The sequence below is a fragment of the Scleropages formosus genome, chromosome 14 (assembly GCF_900964775.1).
Source record: "Scleropages formosus chromosome 14, fSclFor1.1, whole genome shotgun sequence".
NCBI classification, from domain to species: Eukaryota; Metazoa; Chordata; class Actinopteri; order Osteoglossiformes; family Osteoglossidae; genus Scleropages; species Scleropages formosus.
Genome location: NC_041819.1, coordinates 89,360 through 110,727, shown reverse-complemented (window position 1 = coordinate 110,727; position 21,368 = coordinate 89,360). Strand labels below are relative to the sequence as shown.

Here is a 21,368-nt window from a genome sequence, read left to right as displayed (position 1 = left end):
GCGGCCTGGGTTCGAGCATGTGGGCTGTGATGGCCCAAACCCCCCCCAGTAGCACTGCTTTTGGGATCCTTCCCTCTTTGTCTCTGAAGGAGCTGAGAGGGGAAACAGCAGGGAAGGAGGCCCATCTCATTGTTCCACTTCGCTGCTCCATGTTCCCAGTTTTCCACACCAGCTGAGAACTGTGTGTGTGTGCATGTGTATGTATCTGTTTTATATACAAAATAGAAGTGTTTGTTTCTGTATATGTGTGTCTCTATATTTCTTCTTGTATGTGGATGTCTGTCTTGATGTGTTTATCTGTTTTGTTTTGGGTGTGTGTTTATTTGTGTGTGTGTGTGTTTGAGCGAGTTTGTGTGCTCTCAGCTCAGCCGTGTCGGTGTCTTCAGGGGCCAGAATGCAGGGGCTGCGATCTGCTTTGACAGCCTAATCTGTGAGCCCGGTTGCTTTGTGTGGGAATCAGCTCGGGGGGTGGGTTGTGTGGAGGGGGAGGGGCTGTTGGGGAGTGGGGGTCGAGCCAGGCGGCGGGAGGGTGGGATTGTGTGCGTGAGAGAAGGGGGCACGGGAGCCGTTCCTCCACAAAAGGGAACAAAGGCATCGTGGCTCTGCCTCCCCATTAGACTGGGTCGTGGCACGGCACCACTCTTCCCCCCGAGCCACAGAGACATCGCTGCGTACTGTGCTTCTCTGCACCAAGCTCCTCGCCTGTGGCTTGTCTGGCTCTGGGGACATGCTGGATCTCATGTCTGTGTGCTGAGTGTGCTCCCTGTGGCTTGACTGCCCTAGGGGCTGAGAGAGAGAGAGATAGACAGACGACTGCCTCTCGTGGCCCTGCTTTGGGAATTCTTGTGATCCTATCCCAGTCCACGCAACTCTTCCCCATCCAAGCAACCGCAGCTGTCCTACCCGCACATCTCGCAGCTCCCCGGGACGTGAGGAAGAGTGGCTTCCGAAGCACAGGTAACGTGTTTTACTAGCCTTGCATGTTGCTGTGGGCGGGAGGCTGGATGCCAGTGGTGTCAGAACAGGGGTCAACGGAGGGCTGTGGACAGCAGCGTGCTCCCTGTCCCGCTCCACTGATGCAGTGTCTTTGAGGCGAAGGTACAGCTCATTTACCACATTTATGATTTACCGTCTTCATGACTCCCTTAGCTGTGATGCATGTTTTCGCTGTATGGGGTCTAATACGTAGGACTGGTCTGGAGGTGTTTTCCTACCAGTAAACTGGAGTAGCAGGTTAAAGTAGTGGTTAAAGCAGCCGCCTTTGTGCGGCACATGAGTTCGAATCCCACCTCCTGCTGTAGTAACCTTGATCTAGGTACTTGACTTGAATCGCTACAGTAAAAATTACCAATCTGCGTATACATGGATAAATCGTAAGTGGATCCAGAGTACAAAGCTCAGTGTCAGTTGCTTTGGAGAAAAGCATCAGACACACAAATGAAGGTGGACATGGTGAAGCTTTAATTCGCAGTTGTACGAGTGCAGCTCTGCGTCTCCCGCTTCTCCGCCGAGGTGGGGGGACAGGCAGGGCTGTGTCGCACTGCTGTTTGCTCTGACCCGGGGATACTTTCTCCCTTCAGGCTTCGTGCTGGGATGGGTTGTGGCCTTCAGTGCTCTGTTATCCATGGTGCTGGCTTTGGGTTTCCATGGTGACATGCACTCCGGAGGGGGAACATGAGAATGCTCTGTAGGGGGGGCATCTCCCTAGTAACAGAGGGATCACACCCAAACATGACCTCTGGAATGAACACACATCCCAACAAAGCTCTGGGGGGATAGTGGATGAATCCAGAGAGGATGTGAGGACTGCGGACAGGGACAGAGAGCAAATTCCTCCAGCTGAGCTGCAGACAAAGGAGCGAATGCCTCCACAGCACCCACTTCCTCCCCCTGGGTGGCGGTGTGGAGAAGCAACCCTCTTTGTTACAGTATGATGAGCTTTGGTTGTTGGTAAACCACCCCTCCACCCAACCCCTTCCTGTCTGCTGGAAATCCAAAGGGGGTGGTTGTGTTTGCCTTCTTTCCCTGCTTTGCACCCGCACCATGTGCTTCCCCAGTGGAGCATCACAGAGGCTTCAGGAGGCTAGTACCTTAAAGTGCTGCTGACAAGACAGTGGCAGGAGCTCTCAGATTCACTGCTGCTTCCCATGATCCCATCCAACACCCTGACAGGCTGGGGTGGGGGGTACCTTGTTTTGGGTTGAACCCGTTTAGTGCGCCTGTGTGTATCATGTGTATCTGCGCATGTCAGGGTTATGAAGAATGAGACTGGGATTCACACCTATTAGTCAAGTGGCTTTATTGTCATTTCAACCATATACAGCTGGTACAGTATACAGTGAAACAAGGGAGTGCTCAGTAACGATCTGTGAGTCGCAGGGGTTTCGGTGTCGCAGAGGAGGTTCGCAACCCCTTTAGTGGTCTGTTGCTGAGTTGTGCGGGTCACTGGGGTCCGTCTCACCTAAATTAGATTATGCGTTTTAATGAGTCCTTGCATCATGGTACGAAAACACTATTAGAGTTGATGTCACATAACAAGAAGTGCTATGATTTTCACCTGGCTGGGGTGCATTTGTCTGGTGGGCTGGTGGAGGGGGGCAAAGGTGTGCAGTTACTGGGGACCCGACAAAAGACCCTTGGATAAAACCAAATCTTTGGAAACACAAAACCCTCTCGAAGTGTAAAGTAAGAAAACCTTCTTAATTAGTCGACTGTCTTCTATGTTTCTATCTGTTTTTTCTTGTCATATGCCTGTCTTAAAGCACTCTGTCACTGCGTGAGAAGAGCGCGCTATAAAAAATAAATTGAATTGAATAAAACTAAAAAATGACAGCAGTAAAAAAAAAAAATAAAAAAATGCAGCAGGACCTGTTGAAAATAAGTAGAAATATTTAAGACTTTTAACATTTTATTAACTTCAGGCATTAAAATTGAACCCTTTATGCAGCTATTTGTGTGATGTACTATCCATTTATTCATTTAACAGACAATTTTCTCCAAAGTACCGTACATCTCGTAGAGAATCCAACGTGTGCATTACATTAGGAGAAAGAGACATATTTGTAGATTCGTGATTCTTAAGTACAGTTAGTTTCTTTCACCATATGCACCAATATTCATCTCGCAAGTAGCTACATAAGCTGCATATGTACACTGGTTTATGTGGTGGAATGTGACATATTGACTGTACTCTGGAATCATGTTTCTGCATCCAAATCTCTCCTCCTGTTGGTGTAAAGCACTCTTTGTATTTTTCTCCGAGATGTATGTCACTTTGGAGAAAGCGTCTGCTGAATGAATAAAATGAAAATGTTGAAGTAACTTAAAATGTCTGATAAGAGAAATACATTCCCTCCATAAACCACAATTCAGCGCTGCCTGTTTACCAATTCTTCCCACAGAGGTGTGCAAAGTTCATAATCTTGTTATTAATCAAAACGAAAAACATCAGACAGGAGCTGTAAACACTGTGGAAGTGACCTGAACTTATTTGGTGCCCCCTTCCTGTTTCTTTTGAGTGCTCTTCACTGCAAAAATGACAGCCACATTTTTCAATTAAATTAAAAATGAATTTAATGAGTTTAATGAATTAAAAAAGAACCTTATTAATAACATTAAAAAATGACAGCCAAAACAGTTGTAAATTTATAATGCAAGTATTAATGTATACTAAAATACTGTACTTGTAATGCCTTTCTTATTGCAGTCTCATTATATTATAAATGTAGTATTTTACAATTCAGAGAAGTGTTCATAAACTACAACTAATCAGAAGAATAAAAATTTTGTTAATTATTTGTCCTAGGTTCGTTTTGTTCTACACTCGCATTCGGTGGGCTGTTGGAGAAAAAAGGGCCATGTTTGATGGTGGTGGGAGAATAGTTATAGGTATGGGTTGGATAATCAAGGGCAGCAGGTGGTACAGCGGTTAGGGTCACCTTGTAACTGGAAGGTGGTAGGTTTGAATCCCACTTCCTGCTGTAATACCCCTGATGAAGGTACTTATCCTTGAACTGATGCAGTAAAAATTACTCAGTGTAGGGGTGCCTGCAAGTGTAGCGGTTACAGCTGCTGCCTTTGGACCCAAAGGTCGCAGGTTCAAATCCCACCTCCAGCTGTAGTGTCCTTGAGCAAGGTACTTACTCTAAATTGCCCCAGTAAAGTTACTCAGCTGTAGAAATATGTCATTGTAAGTTGCTTTAGAGAAAAGTGTCAGATAAATGAAAATAAATGAGTAAATCAGTGCAACAATGTTACACTGACAAAGGAGTCAGATAAATAAATCTGAATAGTAAATTGGAGACACTGTGTTCGTTCTTCATTACCATAAATGATCCTGTACCCCCAACCCCATTCTGTCCATCAACCTCGGAGAGCGCTGTGAAAATGGCCAAATTGGGGGAGGTTACCGTGACCCCACCCCCAGCTCCTTTCACTTCCTGCCGTAGGTCCCCTGGTTTCTGGCAGCTAATTGAGCTCAAAATCCCATCAGGCTGCTCTTCACTCTTTAGGAAGATCAGCACATTAAAGCAGCGTGTTTATCCCAGATGCTGGCCAAACCCAGCGTGTGGACACTATCTGTATGCTAATGTTAGGATGGTGGATGTGACATTGTTAAAGAGTTGTCAAATCACACCCCATAATGAACTGCTCTTTTGTCAGTGCTGTGAATGGAGGTGAAAACATCTGAGACAGATACTTCCTTCCCCAGGTTCAAAGCTGCGCCCCCTGTGTCTGAGAAACAGCTTTTCAGGACCCACCAGTCAGTGATCTGCGTGGTCAGTTGTTACCCTGCCATGTGACTTGGGGCTGGGTAGAGGCTTCCGGGCCCACCCCCCAGCAGAAGAGACTAGGCCCCCCATTGTGTAAGCAGAATTCTGCCGTCCCGCACCCCCTGGGCCACGGCACATCGCGGCACATCTCCTGTACTTTACAGCATTGTTTCTGCAGCTTCCAAACAGAGCAGCCCATTGAGTTGTTCTGGAAGGTGGGGGAGGTGGGTCTGGTTCAGAACCCTATATGTCAGGTCAGATAATGGGAGGTGGTGTCGGTCTGGAGACACATCTAGACCAGACAGGCTGGCATCGGCAGGGCGACCGTCGCTTTGCTCAAATTGTGGTTTGAACTGCCTTTTCACTGTGCCTGTCCAGGAGGGGCGTGGTTCGCATTTCAATTGTTCTGATACCTTCCTTCTTAGGCTAACTGGAACATGTCCGACGGGCTGTGTTCTTATTGTCTCCATGTGCTTGGTGCTCTCAGCCCCTCTCTGCCTCTCTATCTGTATTATTAGTAATTGCTCACCTTCTCTCTGTCTAAGCTGACTCACCATTTTGGATAATCAGCTTCACATTGATTTACCCATTTAATTTAGGTACCTTGATCAAGGGTACTATAGCAGGATCTTGGATTTGACTCTGGGTGTTTTGTTTGTAAAGGGGTGTCTCTAACCATTGCGCCACCTGCTGCCCCTTTTTGTTCTAGGACAAATGCACCTTCAAAGACAGCTCAGGGGCAACAGGAACACTAACACTAATTTTCCTGCCTCTTCTCCTCCTTGGTACCCCTCTATCACTAGTTTCACACCCTTGGCCCTCACTAGTGATCAGCAATTCACACCTGAGGTCTGATGGGGGTTGTGGGTCTCAATTATGAAGTTAAGGCCCAGTCCCAGCACCCCTCTGCCCTCAATGTGCTAAGAGGGTACTATCAGCCACCTGAATTTGAGACCCCCTACCCCCCCCAGCAGAGGACCAAGCACACCAAGGTTTTACTGTATCAGAAAGGGGGCTATTGTGGAGGGGTGCTGTGTGAACATTCTGTGAACCCCCCCCCCTTCCAACACACACCCGTGTGCGAAGTACTCTGTACTCTGTCATCCTGGCCCGGGGGAGGCGAGCTATAGGAGTGCAGTGTGGGAGTCACAAGATGTCCAGTACAATGTCCAGTACGCTGTCTTCTTTAGATATGATAACGTGAACGTCTGCAGGAGCCAGACAAGAGGCCGAAAAACAGTGCATCTCCTGCTGTCCCTGTTAGGGGACACAGAACCAGGATGATCCTCAGCGGAACGAATCCACTCATCGAGATCATAATGAGTCTAGCTGAAACACATCAGGGATGTTTTTATATATATATATTTTTGTGTGTAAAATATATAGGATTATAGCTAAAGTAAAAATGACCTGCGTCAGGCATGAGAAACTCTGCCTTCTCAGCTTTATTAAAAAAACATTTATTCGGTTTCGTGAAATTATACGTCTCGCAGGCTGGGTTATAATTAAGTGTATATATGATAGTGGGGCAGCCGGGCTCGGCTCCCATTGCAGCCTCAGCAGCGCCTTTCTGGGTCCTCTCTGCAAAACGAGTTACAAAACACACACACACACACACACACACACACACACACACACACACACACACACACACACACACACACACACACACACACACACACAGGTTGTCCCAAGTAGGGTTGCACCGAACCTGAGCCTTAAATGGGGTGTAAGGCCGGAGGAGGGGACGCATCCAGGATGGGACGCCAGTCTATCACAAGGCAAGCAGGACTCGAATCCCAGACCCGCCAAAGAGCAGGAAGCCCACTGCGCCACCGTACCCCCAATCCCCCCTTAAAAATATGTTCTTTGTTAAATGATTTTATTAGATTTAACAAAAAAAGTGTGGCTAATATTACCACTGTTTTCTTTTTTTGGTGATGTTATTGCCTAATTTTAAGGAAATTGATTTTCTTAGTTGCATTTCTTTGAGAAACAATATCACCCTCTAGCACTGAGTAACTTGATTATCTATCTCTCTGCCTATCTCCAGGTTGAACTGCAGTGCTATGTTTGTACATTTCAGTGATTTACCTATTTGCACAGCTGGGTCATTTTTTCTGGAACAGCTTAGGGTCAATACCTTGATCAAAATGGGAATGGGATTTGAACCTATCGATTTCCAGTTCCAAGGCAGTGGCTCTAACCAGCATGCCCTCTGCTGCTCCTTATTAGCCATGATGTCAGCTGCTGGTCCAGAGAAGGAGGTGCTCATTTACAAAGCATCTTTGGACACAAAGTGCACACAAGGATGTTGATACGCTCAGGTTAAAGTGGCTGTGAAGCAGTTGGTTGAGTCCAGTGATTGGGTCAGTGGCCTGTGAGTTAGGGTGTTTGTGGGTGGGGAAAGTCCAGTTCAAGGTGACAATTCAAAGATACTCATGTTGTCAGTCCCTGGGATACTGCTTTTGGTATTGGTTCAGTCCAAAAGGAGGGTGAAGCTTTTGGGGGCTGGTATGAATGTTTATTGACTGTGTGTATGTGGTTAAGTGTGGATACTTCAGGACACTGTGCTCAGTGGCCACAACCCAACTCTACCCTGACCACACCCCCAACCTTCTTGACTCTTCCCCAGCTTCTCCATGGCCCTTATTCTCATTGGCTCCTCCTTGGCCACACCCTTGCATCTCAACCCTGGCTCCTTCCTGGCCACTTACTGCTTCTTCCCTACCCCCTCCCTGTCTTCTCACTGACCCTTCCATGGACCCTCTCTCCATGCTTATTGACTCTCTCACTGGCTGTTCATTGTTCAGTCTCCACACACCCATGGCTCTGTACCATGCCGTGCCTGGGCTCCCCCTCCTGCACTGGAAAGAGGGTGATGCTACACATACACAAACACCCTGCTGACCCCTTCCTCAACGCTGCTTTCTTCTGCCCCCCTGCAGGTGACATCACCCAGAAGGGTTATGAGAAGAAACGAAGCAAGCTGCTGGCTCCATACATCCCACAGATCCAAGGTAAGACCCTGGGACTTTCTTGCTGCACCCATCGTGGGATGTGACGTTCCCGCCTTGCTGGAGGATGTTTGCCTGGGATGTGTCTTTTACCAGTTCTGCAGTATCCCAGGGTATCTCCCGGCGTGTGGCGGAGTACATGCCAGTCATCATCCATTGGGGTAGTAAGGTCAAACCTGGCTTCCCGCTCCAGGGGAATGGGGCACTTTGGGGTGGGCACTGTTCTTTTTCTTACTGTTGTTTGAAGTTTTGTTGCTAACCTTGTGAATGAGCATCTCTACCTCTGGGAGTTCGTTTTTTGTTTACTCAACTCTTTGGGTGATAATTCAGAGAGAATCCGTTATCTGTCCAGATGTTCAAACAATTATTAAATAAAGCTTTGTTTTTAAGTTGTGATACCAAGGACGGCTTTACAGAACTGCACAGGATCATAAGTCATTTGCTTATTTAGCAATGTAAACATGCACGATCACGAATCCACGTGCTGACATATAGAAACTGACATCAAAGAACTGTTATATAAGACAGGCTGCACCCTCAAGATAGACTTTGCTTCAGATGCAAATCCTTCTCTGGTTGGTTCTGGGTAAGACAGGTTGTAAACGCAAGACACGACGAGCTTCAAGAGGCTTGTTAACATGTGATGCACATGTATATACCATGCTTTTCATGTTATTCAGAGGAAAATGGTTCCTTCACCTTTGTATAGAATGCACCATTTTTTGGTTATTACCTATGTTTCTGTCGGGTCTCAGATGGACACAGTGAAGGTTGTCGGGGGTCCTTAGCCCCTGGCTCCGGGAACTTTGAACGCGTCCTTGTTGTGTGACTTTTCTCAGGTGTCTTGTTTGATGGATGCTGAGAGGGCTCTGTTCATTCATCCTCCTGTGACAGTAGGGAGGACACCGGCAAATTTATTATTTATTAGATGGCCAGATTATTTATTATTCATTTTTAATAATAACCATGACTTATTAGACACCTTTGTCCAGGGCAACTTAGTGTTTGATAATCAGTTTCACGGTGATTTACCTTTCACAGCAAGGTAATTTTTACTGCATCAATTTAGGGTCAGTACCTTGCTATAGCAGGAGTGGGATTCGAACCCACGACATTCAAAGTGCAAAGCAGAACCCTAACTGTTATGCCACCTGCTGCCTTGTATGTGGATCTGTTTGTGGTCATGTTCTCTGCGGCTCAGATTTTTGGGTGCTGTATATTAATTTGGGCTCTTGCTGAGCTTTAAGAGGGGGGTGTTATCGGGAGCCAACTCTTCAGCCCATCCCCCGCCAGACAGGGAGAGTCAGGGGGATGCCTTTATTTGAGGCACCTTCATTATTTTCCACAGTGATACCAAAGCCTCCATCATCCCTCAGATTTTTCAGTCACAGAAGCCTCCGTGATGGAATATAAGCCAGATGCTCCCAGGAAATGTCTGACTGCATCTTATTTGGGATAAAAACAGGCTGGAGTGTTTTATTGCCTTGTATTTTGGAATCATCAGCAACTTTCAGACATCCTGGGCATGATGCGGACTTTTATGGGCTGCGAGAGGCTCATTCAAACTCCAGATTCCCACCATCCCCTTAGTAGTTTCAAAGAGAATTTTTTTTCTTTTTTGGTCACATCAAACTACATGGACCACTGAAAAGCTTTGCACCTTATAGAGGGGGACCTGGGACTTGCCCATCCCTGGCAACTTAAAGCAAAATGGCAAGGGCTTCTCTTTGTTGTTCTCAGTGATGGTGACTCCTACAAGCAGCTGAGTTCGTGCAAGGCTATGAAGGGAAATTGGGTGAATAGTCTGAATGAGGTGTCCTTCATGCGTGATGAGTCACCTGCGAAGCCTGTAGCCGGGGATTTGTGGTGTGCATGTTGGACAAGGTCTGCCTTTGCCCTTTCCAAGTTGGCGTCTGGGCCACTGCAACGTGCCAGGAAGTCCTAAGCCCATTTGTTGTGCTTTCAGATCCTCAGTCGTCTTCTTTCAAAGCTGATTAACATTTTATTTCTTGGCCTGTTTACTGTTGTTTTCCTGAGATGTAGCTCAGATGTTTGATCAACCTTAGAAGGCTTTTTAAGCAGGAAACTCGTTGCATTTAATAAGCCGTTCACTGAAGATGCCTGCGTGCAAAAACACAAAGCCATATGCAAGGACCATCTTTTCTTGAGATATGACATCTTTAGCCGCTGATTGGCTGCGCCATTGAGAAGCCGGGCCTGGATTGGTCCGATCTCTCCTGTCTGCGAGGTTGATGTTTTTTCCTCCTCAGCAACTAGGTGGAGAAGCCAATCTCCTCTGTGGTCTCGTGGTCTCAGTGGAACGCAAGCCTGACCTGCTCCTTTGTGGAGGGGAGCTGTTAGAATAACACGATTGGGGAATGGTGAGGAGGGGTGTGTTGGTGCTGGTGATGATGATGGGATGGGTGCAGTCCATACTGTACTGGCGACCCCACCGCCACCCAGCATTGCAGTCTGCAGCCCCAGACTTGCTGACGGGGGGGACAGCATTGATTTGGATAAGCTTGCTGTCTGACCAGGCATTTTGAGGGCTCAGCTCTGCAGTAAACAGCCCATTGCCCCCCAGCACCACTCCTGGGGAACAGCCTGGAACCTATTTGCCTGCCAAAATGGACAGGTGTTCTAGGGACACAGGTGTTGTGCAGTCTGAGAGTGTTGGGGGGTGAGTGTGTGGTGGAGGGATACTCCTCCCAAAGGCTGGTGTCTCCCCACATGCCTCCGTCTCGGACTCTTCCTAGCAAACATGCAACCAAAAAGCCTAAGATCGCAAGGTGGTGTCTCCACACACCCCGGTGCCATCTGCTCAAGTATGTTTAAATTTACATTTACATTTATTCATTTATCAGATGCTTTTCTCCAAAGCCCCATACATCTTATAGAAAATACAATGTGTACATTATGTTAGCAGAAAGAAAGACATAGATGCAGACGCATGATTCTTAAATGCAATTAGTTTCTTCTTTCCACCATATGAACCAATGTTCATCACAGGAGAAGTTGCATAAAACTTTATCCAAGTATCCATGATTCCAAATGACCTTCCAAGTAATTTTTTTTGAGCTATAAAAACATTTACATTGCAGGAGTACCTTTGTAAAAGTTTATCTGGGTATCACCTTAAAGTTATAGTGCATAAACATTTACACCTTACATGAACTTAAGAGATCATGGGCAAAGTGAGTCTGGATGAGATGAGTTTTAAGACCCTTTTTTAAATGTGGAAAGAGATTCAGCAGGTCTGAGTAAGAGGGGGAAGTCATTCCACCACAATGGAGCCAGAACCGAGAACCTTTGTGCCTCATCTTTTGTACGTGGGACCACCAAGCAGGCAGATGTGGAAGAGCGAAGCGGTCTGGCTGGTGTGTAGGAAATGATGAAATCTTGTAGATAGCTGGGAGCAATTCTATTGATGCATTGTGGACCATAACCAGGGTCTTAAATTTGATCCGGGCAGCTATAAGAAGCCAGTGCAGAGAAACAAGTAGAGGAGATACATGGGAACACTTTGGCAAGTCAAACACAACTTGGGCAGCAGCGTTCTGTATCGGCTGTAGAGGTTTGATGGCAGTAGCAGGAAGGCCAAACAGGATATCACCATGGCCTGAAGAAGTAGTTGCGCAGAGTCTGTCTGATTGGTAGGACTCAAACCATCTTAATGTCGCTCCTTTGATCCCAATCTGACCAAGAGAGGAGAGTAGAATCTGGTGATTGACAGTGTCAAATGCTGCAGACAGGTCAAGGAGGATGAGGACCTCGGAGAGGGAGGTTGCTCTAACCGCCCGGAGAGCTTTCAGACACTGCCAGAAGTGTTGTCTCCATGGAGTGACCAACTTTGATCCCAGACTGAAATCCATCAAGGAGATGGTTCCTGAAGAGCAATTCAGATAATCACAGTCTGCCCGTTCTAGGGTTTTAGACAGAAAAGGAAGGAGGGAGACTGACCTGTAGTTTTGGACTAAGTTAGGACCCAGAAAGGGTTTCTTTATCAGAGGTGAAATGAGGGCAGTTTTGAAAGCAGATGGGAAGCAGCCAGAGGAGAGCGAAGAGTTGATGATCTTGGAGATGAAGGTGGAGAGTTGTGAGGAGATGGTCTGTACGAGTGTCAATAGGATTGGATCTAGCGAGCAGGTGGTGGCCCTGTGTTACGGCGGGAGGTTAGAGATTTCAGTTTCTGACAATGACTTGAATTTGGAGAGCGTGACTTCAAAGTCCAGCACGAACAGGACAGGGTGATGCTGAGAACTTGGCCGTGATTGCGTTGACTTTGTCTCTGAAAAACAAAGCAAAGTCATCAGCATTGAGAGAAGATAGAGGAGGGGGTGGCAGAGGACACGGTAGGGATGAGAAGGTGGCGAAGAGTCTGCGGTTTTTTTAGTTGCAGACTATTTTATTGTGGAAGAAGGTTGTTTTAGCTGAGGAGACAGCAGAGTGAAATGTAGTTCTTTGTAGACATCCAGGTTTGTGCAACTCTTGGATTTTCGCAATCATTGCTTTGTAGCAGAGTTTGATCCTGTTAGTACGTAATGTATCAGTCAGCCATGGGGTGGCAGTGGGGCCATGAAACAGACACAATTCATCGATTCAACAGGATAACACCTGCTGTACAATATGGGACACGGTATTTTTACCTTTGCACACAACCTAACAAACCGCAAATTCAATAAAATAAATAAATAAAACTGACAACTGCACAAGCGCACAACCGATTGTCCCTATCTAACCGTACAACTACACGAAAAGAATGCACGTCAGAATATAGCAGTAGCTACAAATAAACTTAGCAGAATCACAACAAACTACACTGACGATCCTCTAACGTGAAATACAATGCACAATGAGCAGGACTGATGACTTCCACGCTATTTATAAGGAGTCTAGGGCTGAGAGTCCAAATCGAAAGTACTTTGACAATGGTAACCAAAACAAACACACGGAATTAATCAATTCGACAGAGTCGCACCCACTCTGCAAAACGGGACACGGTATTTTTACCTTTGCACGCAACCTAACAAACCGCAAATTCAATAAAATAAATCAAGAAATACAATTGGCAACCACACAAACACATAATAGATTGCTTCTATGTAACCATACAACTACACGAAAAGAATGTGCTACAGGATATAGCGGTAGCAACAAATAAACTTATGGAATCGCAACAAACTGCAGCGACAATCCTCTAACACAAAATACAATGCACAATACAAATACAATATTCTGCTAGCATTAGGATGTGTGGTGTGTACTTGGCTGGGTGTGTGGCCGGCTGGGTGTGTCTCTGTGTCGAAGATGCATTTGCAAGGATTCATTTTGAAAAAAATAGGATTTTTCTCGCCCTTAGTCAGCTTTAGTGCTTGAAACGGTTTGTTGAGCTCTGAGTGTTTTCTGTTGGTTGGGCTTCATGTTTTAGAAAGCACAGCTAATTGTCCTTTGTTACAAATGAAGGCAATTTGATGGTTTTGGACTCAACAAAACTCACTGTGCCCTTTAGAAATCCACTGCTGGCTTTAGGGTTTGTCTCCCTGAGACGTGGCTGTAATGTAAGGGTGTAAATGCCTGCTCTGATGAACCGAAGCCACAGAGGAGAGCTTCCTGTTGTAGTCCTGCCCTTTCTTGCTGTTGTCCCGCCCTTTCCTGTCATGGCCCTGCCTTTTCCTCAGTTGGCACCAATCCAGAGCGAGACCCAATGACTGACTGACTTACTGTAGAGGCAGTGGGAACCAGTTTGACCTTAGCATGGAGATCAGAGGGTTGGGGGGGAGTGGAGGGTGGTCCCAGTTCCTGGGCAAATGCTGCAAAAGGATATAGAGGTCCTTGAGAGACAGAGAGGTGACTGAACTATATTGATAAGGATTCTGGGTAATGAGCACTGTTCCCAGCGGAGTTCCTGAAGTCAAGCCTCTTGAATCCTGTTTAACTGAACTCACCCAGAGCAGACTTTCTCCTGTTGTTGTTTGGTTACTTTCAGTGTCCTGCGTCTGTGATTTTGGGATTTGCATTGCATCGAGGACTTTTTTTTTGTGTCACTTTGAGTTTGCTTCAGCTCATGGAGACAAGGAGGGAAGGACCCGTTGCCAAGCAGTCCCTTTTGATTTGCTGACTTCTGTCTTCTGATGTAAGAGAATCTGTGAAGAGACGGGTTGTGTAACGGCGTGGGTCGTCCTACCCATCACTCAGGAAGGTGAAAAGAGTTGCACGCTCAAAAGAACCTGCTAAATTTAGATGCCTCTTTCCAGGGTCTGGGCTCCCAGCGGAATCTCTGAGGAGGTTTAAAGGCAACAGGCAGGTTTAGATGCATCACTTGACTATAACTAGAGGAGAATCACCGGTTAATGCAGATTGTTGTCTCTAGGTTACCTTTGGTGTCCCTGCGCATCTCGTGTGTGGTTTTGAGATGGCAAATTTACCCTCTTTGTGGTAACCCTTAAGCCTGGATGGAACCCAGGCTCAGCCTCTGTCATTTTCAAGTCTTATGAGCTACAAGATGATAGTGCACTGACTTGTGGAATTTGAGGAATTTTAGGGTAAATTTGGACTCCGTGTCATCTTAGAATTGATATTTTTTAGTATTTTACAGCTTATCAGTAAAACACAGTTGCATATTTAAGGGACATTGTCAAATCTCAGTGAATGACATTAAATGACCTCATAAAATTCTGTTATTTAATCATTTGTGGTTGCTGGTTCCAACTTAGACTGGAGGAAGTTGTAAAGGCTTTGCATATGTATGTGTATGTGACAGAGAAAGAGAAGGTGTAGAAAGCGAGATGATGCTTCCAACTCTGGGTTTCACCCGATTCCTCGGTTTGGCCGTGTTGGGTGCCGTTGTCATTTTGGAAGGACATTGATCTGATGGCTTCAGATGAAGTCAGAAGTAGAAAGCTTTTCTTCCTTTGCCTGACCTCTATTGTGATTCAGATATACAACCAGGGCTGCGCTGGAACAATAAATGTCATCCTTTGTATTCCAGTAGAAATTTTAATGAGCCATGTCCTCAAACTTCACAGAGGCTCTACTGCCCTTTGGAATCAAGACATTTCTTACATAGTCTGGTGTAATATAAACAAGGGGCTCAGAGCAACATTCAGCGGGCGTTTTAAATGGCCTGTATCAGTGATCCTATCTAAAGCCGGCACTCAAGGCGAGAATTAAAGCTGAGAACATTTCCTGTGGAAACAAGCAGAGCTTAATGTCATCAAGATATTAAAGAGGAATTGAGTGAAAAAAGAATTAAGAATTTCAGCTCATTAAAACTCTAGGATCAGTTTTCTGGACTCTAGAGTCTTTGGAGTCCTTTTGGTTCTTGGTGGGGCTGTTTAAGGGGTGTTCAGTGTAAGGACAGAAAATGATGCTAGAACTTGTAGCCCTGCCAAACTTATCAGTGTCTGTTGCATGTTGGATTGCTGATGAACTTCTTGAGCCCTTTGGATAGGATTTTTGGTTCTTTCTTCTTGTCATCCATCAGTGATGGCACAGGGCTCTTCATTGTGAAGGGTCACTTAGAGTTAAGTTATGGTTCAGAAAATCCTGCAGGAGCTTTTAGTAATCTGTTTTTCTGGCTAATCTTTAATGTTGAGCTTAAAGTTGCTTGGTTATGGTATATTTTGTGTTATGAGGTTGATGTAGGAAAATTGAATTGTGAACATGAAAGAACACATGGAATGTGGCTGAATATTAGGCCTGTGTTGGAGGGAATACGCACTCCTCCTCATAGATCTGCCCACATGTCTTCTAGGTGTAGATCCATCTCTGCAGATCGAGAACAGAATCCAGACTTCCTCACAAGCTGGCCTTGCCAGCTCCAAGCAGAACAAGTCCCGGCCCAACAACTCGCGGGATGAACGCTTTCGGTCCGGTAAGCACCCTGCATCATGGTCACCCATTGTCATCCATTATCATCACTGTCTGCTTTCCTTCATCCATCATCAAGCGTCTGCTGCAATCACTGTTTGACACTGATTGCTGTCCCCCATCCAGACCACCACTCTCCATCACTGTTTACTATCCTAGATCCAGCCTCATGATGTCCATCAACATCCACGTTCCAACACCTTTACTAACAGTAGCAACCTAGAGTACTAGTGTTTGTATACTTGTATACTGCCCTTTGGTTAAGCTCTTCTGTAGCACTTCCCAGAGATGTAGATCATGAGACATGTTGCTTTGCTTTCACTCTTCTGTCCAGTTTATCCCATACAGTTGTTGTCCATGTTGCCCAGGTGGACTCTCACTTTCACTAGTATTTTTCAGCGAGTACCACCTGCCACCATTCATTTCTCAACACCATCATCAGCACCTAAAGTTGGTGGTGAAGCACATGGGAGTTTCTCACATGGGCTTTTCCTTTAGCCTCTTCACAGTGTTTCTCTGTCTGGTCTTTGCTTCACAGATGGCACTCTCATGCATTGGCGCTGCAATTTCCATTGCTGAAACACCTTCCTGAGCTGAATCACTGTCTCACATCATACTCTCAGCTTTTGGAAGCATTATTAGATGGCTCCCTTCTGTTTATTGTGTTTTAGAATGTATTTATTCACATCTCAACAGCTCATCAGTAGATGTTATAATAATGCCAGCAAAATGTATTCTTGTAATGAGAAGTAGTCCCAGCTCTTGCATTGTACTGCAACAGTACACTTGCTTATTTTTTAACTTAATGTATTACTTACCTGCTTATTTATGTTTCTTCATTGTATACATGCATTTACATCTACCTAATGCTTTCTCCAAAGCAAGTTACAAAGTTAAGCTACTTATTTACCCTTTTATACAGCTGGGTAATTTTACTGGAGCAATTCAGGTCACATTCCTTGCTCAAGGGTATTACAGCTGGAGGTGGGATTCGAACTTATGACCTTTGGGTCCAAATGCAGTATGTGTGTGTATGTTTGTGTGTATGGATGTTGTATGGTGATGCAACCAAGTAGAATTTCCCTCTGGGATCCAAAAAAATTTGATTGATCGTTTGTTTGTTCATTCAACAATGGGGTGAAAAGAGTGAATTTTCAGTTTTGCATTCAGGGCTATTTGAGAAACCAGGTTAAATTTACATTTATGTATTTAATGGACATCTTAGTTCCACACACCTAGTAATATCAGGTTTGTATGCCAAGGTACTTAAAGTGATTTACTCATTTACCCAACTGAGTAACTTTTACTGTATCAGTGCAGGAAAAGCACCTTGACCTCCTCTCCGCCCCAACAGACCTGCACACGGAAGCCGTACAAGCAGCCTTGGCCAAGTACAAAGAGAGGAAGATGCCCATGCCGTCCAAGAGGCGCTCGGTACTAGTGCAGTCCTCTGTGGAAGCATGTACCCCACCAGGTAAGCAGCCGCCTGCCTCAGAGCACTGGGGGTCTTATACCCACAATGCACTGCTGCTTTTACTGTCTTAGAAAAAGTTAAAAAAAAAAAAGAAAAAAAATGTGCTGTGATGTTAAAGCAGCGTCACAATTTCTGTAGGGTTAAAATTATTAACAGTAGTATTAAATTATTTTAGATGCATGAATAGTGCCATCGTGTGGATCACATTTAGGTGTTTCTCCTAAAATTGTGAGGAGCAGTTCTCCGCGGTGCTGTACAAGCCCAGAGTGCACAGAGGTGTGCGTTACAGAGGTGCCCCAGTAACCTGTGTTTTATGATACTCTGTGGGGTTTGATCTCCGGCACTATAGGTCTCAGCTGTGCTGCCGTTGCTCCATCTCATGTCCCATTACTCACGTGTGAGCCAGTGAGCTTTTCGTGTCATGTTCAAGCTGTCGAAGGAAGCACTATTTCTTGAATGCACTTTCTGAAGCATAGCAGGTCTGGTGTCCCCCTGAAGCTGGCACTTGTTTTTAAGATAACAGTTGTTAGCCATCTGAGGGGACCCAGCGGGCAGTACTGGTGCTTCACAACTCCTGAGCTGTGGTTTGAGACGTGAGTTCGAATCCGGCCCAGTCCGTGTGGCGCTTGCATGTTCTTCATGGGTTTGCGTGGGATTCCTCCCACAGTTCAAAGGCATGTCTTTCAGGTGAACTGGTCATTCTCAATTGACCTTAGAGCGTGCATGCGTGCGTGTGATTGCCCTGTGAAAGACTAGAATCCCATTCAGGACATACCCCACCTCACCCCCAGTGGTTTCAGGATAGGCTGAGACCACCGTGACCCTGTATTGGACAAGCAACTATTGATGACAGCTGAACAGGCGGATTGTTATCTTCCCCTCACAGATATTTCATATAGCCATTCCATTTTTTCCCCCCTTTCACTTCATATTGCCTTCATATGGATTGTTTGAATTGCATTTGCTGTTATTTTGATTTACACAGCGTTCTAGTGTAATTCTCGCAGTGACAATGCATCGCTGCCTCCTTTTCGCCTCCATGCACAAATACAGACACACACCCACCCAGGTGCTTGCTTGTGTGTGTGTGTGTGTGTGTGAGAGAGAGAGAGAGACAGTGAATAAGCCTTGCATTTCACCGTCGGTGTTCAGGTTGTATTTCTGGGACATACGTGAATCCCTTGTGGGATCTCTTGCTCTACACAGCCTCGTGGGAATGGGCTCCTGGTGCAACACATCCTCCTCGTTCATCAGCCAAATTAATTACTGAGCATAATGTATTTGGCTGTGTAGAGATGATTGCCTTCACTGGAAAGCTGCTAATTTCTTGCAATAATATGCAATGATGAATACAGTTAAAGGCGTCTCATTAAATCAGAGTTGTTTACACTGACATAACGAGTTGCAAAAATACACAGCCCTGTTACCATGGGGACAGCTTCTAAGGCGGTTTGCAAAAGTTGATCTGTGACGGGTGCATAGGTGCAAAGGTGAGCTGTTTCTTAAGAGGTGTACCAGTTGTACTGTAAGGCTTTTGGGGTTTAAATCTGCATCTTGAGTGTTTCCATAGAATGCAGAATATGAAATATGTACTCAGGCCATCTAGTGCAACGTGCCCATGCAGAGGTTAAGATTAATGGTCAAAGAGCGTGGGCTTGTGGTTTGTGGCCATGTGACCTTCTCTTTGAGCAAGGACCACTGTTGAGGTATGGTGATGCAAAAGGGGATACACACACCCATACACACTGCCACACGTTTTCACGCAGCCATTAGTGCACAAAGGATCTTTACTGCAATGAAGAATCTTCACTGCAATCATACAGCTGATGCCAGCTGCCCACATGTCCCATTCACTATTGGAGGTGTAACTGGGATGTACCTGGGGAACTAACCTGTGATCCACCAAGTGGCTGTTTTTCCCTTGAACCATAAACAGCATCCCAGTAAAGCTCTTCAGACATTCTCCTCCTGTGCCAGGATGGTCCAGATGCCTTTGTTGGTTTTACTGATCTGTCAAGGCTCCTAGCATTTAACTACTTTACATTTATTTGTTTATCTGATGCAACTCCAAAGCAACTTCTAATGTTAAGCTACTGACAATTATTTATCCATTTATAGAGTTGAGTAATATTTATAGCATCCATTCAAGGTAAGTACTTTACTCAAGGGTAGTACAGTTCAATTCAATTTATTCTTATAGAACGCTCTTCTCACGCAGTGACACAGCAGGCGATGGGATTCAAATCTGAGTGTTGAAAGTCCAAAGGCGGCAGTTCTAACCGCTGCGCCACCCGCTGCTACCTTCCTGTTCCTACAAGCCCGTTGTGCGGATTCTGTGGGATCTACACAATGCCCATCTCCCGCTGCTCTGGGAGGGGTGTCGCATCTTCCTACAGTTTCTTAAACTCGCTCTTTAAACATGGTGGTGTGGGGATTGGATCCATAGCTAGTGGGGACGCATGGTGTTGGAACGTGATTCAGGGAGAGAAGACTCATCTCCAGCATGGAGCGGCAGTGCCATAAATATGCATGTCTTTGGCTGCGAGTCCTTGGGCGCTGGCGGGTAGGGTACCAGGAACTTCAGTCTCACTGCTCTCCCCGTCTTTCTGCACATGCTTGCCATGCATCTGTGTCAAGGTTATCGTGTGAGAGAGGCTTTCAGGAAAGCAGGGAGAAAAAAACACGAATGCCCGATGAACTAAGGGGATTATATTTTTTGGACGGGAAAGTTTTAACACCGCAGTTTTCTAGGGGAGGAATGTGGCCTACTTTGAGCAGGACTGTTTTGTTTTCGGTGTCAGTGATTGCGTGGGTGCCGAGCGCCTGCTTTCTCTCAGAGCGCCATGTGCTCGCCTCCTGAAGCGCGTAAGGATGGGGGTTGATGGGGTCGTTGGCTGCTGTCTGCCCCTCCCCTTGCTCAGTCCTAGGGCTTTTTCAGCAACCCCAAAGGCAGTTTTATTCCCAGGAATTTGACTCCCTTTCTTTTACGCTTTCACCCTTTTACACCGTGTCACATATGGTGCCATGAAAAAATATTTGCCCCCTTCATGGTTTCCTCAGTTACTACACATTTTTTGACACTGAATGTTTTCAGAACTTCAAATGGAGTCCAATATTAGATAAAGGGCACCTGAATTAACGAATAAAACCTTTTTTAAATTTATTTCTTTCATTTAATCAACAAAGTTATGCAACATCAACGTGCACTGTGTGGAAAAGTAATGACCTTACTTAGTAATATACTGAATAGCTTGTTTTGTCACCTTTAGCCGCAGTGACTGCATCCACACTATTCCTGTAATTCAATATCGGCCCTTGACATTGCTTAGGAGGAATTTTAGCCCACCCTGACTTAAAGAGCTACTTTAAATCCGAAACATCAGTAAATTTTTGAGCACAAACTCGTTTTAAATTCTGCCACGGCATCTCAGGATAATTTTTACAGGAATAATTTAGCGAAGTACCTTGATCAAGGGTGCTACAGCAATAGTGGGTGTTCAAAACAGAACCTTCAGCTTGTAAGGTAACTGGGCAGTTGGTAGCATAGTGCTTAGAACTGCTGCCTTTGGTCCCACAGGTTACAGGTTCAAATTCATCTTTCAGATGTAGTACCCTTGAGCAAGGTACTTACCCTAAAGTGCTGCAGTAAAATTACCCAGCTGTATAAATTGGTTAATAATTGCCAGTTTCTTTGGAGAAAAGCATCAGCTAAATGAATAAATATAAATTACCATGTAATAATTCCTACATTTTGGTCTCTAATCTACCTCCACTTGAAACGCCAGTCTGCTAACTACCTCTTGTTAAAAACCAAAATCTGGAGAAGTCACTGCCAGCATGTGAGTGATCAGTCCATTCAGCAGGTGGCTGAGGACTCGATGTAATCAAAGAAAGACTTGACCCCTGTGCTGAAATCAATCAGGTGTATTGATGAGGCCACTCAGATGCTGAAATGCCTGTGACATAATGAAATGGCTTGTGTTGTAGTGCAGCTTGTCATTTCTAGGTCCATTTGTGCATGTTTGTGTGCTCGGTTCTCCCTGGTGTGTGTGACTGATGCATCCTTCAAAAATAGCTCCCCAGGGCATCCTTTCTGCTGTTCGATTTTGGGTCGTCATGTGATCAAGTGGTCATTGCTTCAGTTGCCAGAGCAGAGGCCCAAGTCACGGGTGGGAAGCCAGTCACTTGAGTGCAGTAATGACTCTTCGCTGGCTGGGGCTAGACACCGCTTTTTGA

General features: G+C 45.6%; 1 protein-coding gene across 6 annotated transcripts in view; it reads left to right on the top strand.

The window, feature by feature from the left end:
- Window positions 1–21,368, top strand: part of dip2a (disco-interacting protein 2 homolog A) — a 104,631-nt gene that overhangs the window by 46,197 nt on the left and 37,066 nt on the right. For all 6 annotated transcript variants that reach the window (XM_018725296.2, XM_029257790.1, XM_029257789.1 and 3 more), the window contains exons 2-4: window positions 7,721–7,792; window positions 15,543–15,662; window positions 17,013–17,132. In XM_018725296.2, the coding sequence (XP_018580812.2) occupies window positions 7,721–7,792; window positions 15,543–15,662; window positions 17,013–17,132 (312 nt within the window). The remainder of the gene's footprint in view (window positions 1–7,720; window positions 7,793–15,542; window positions 15,663–17,012; window positions 17,133–21,368) is intronic.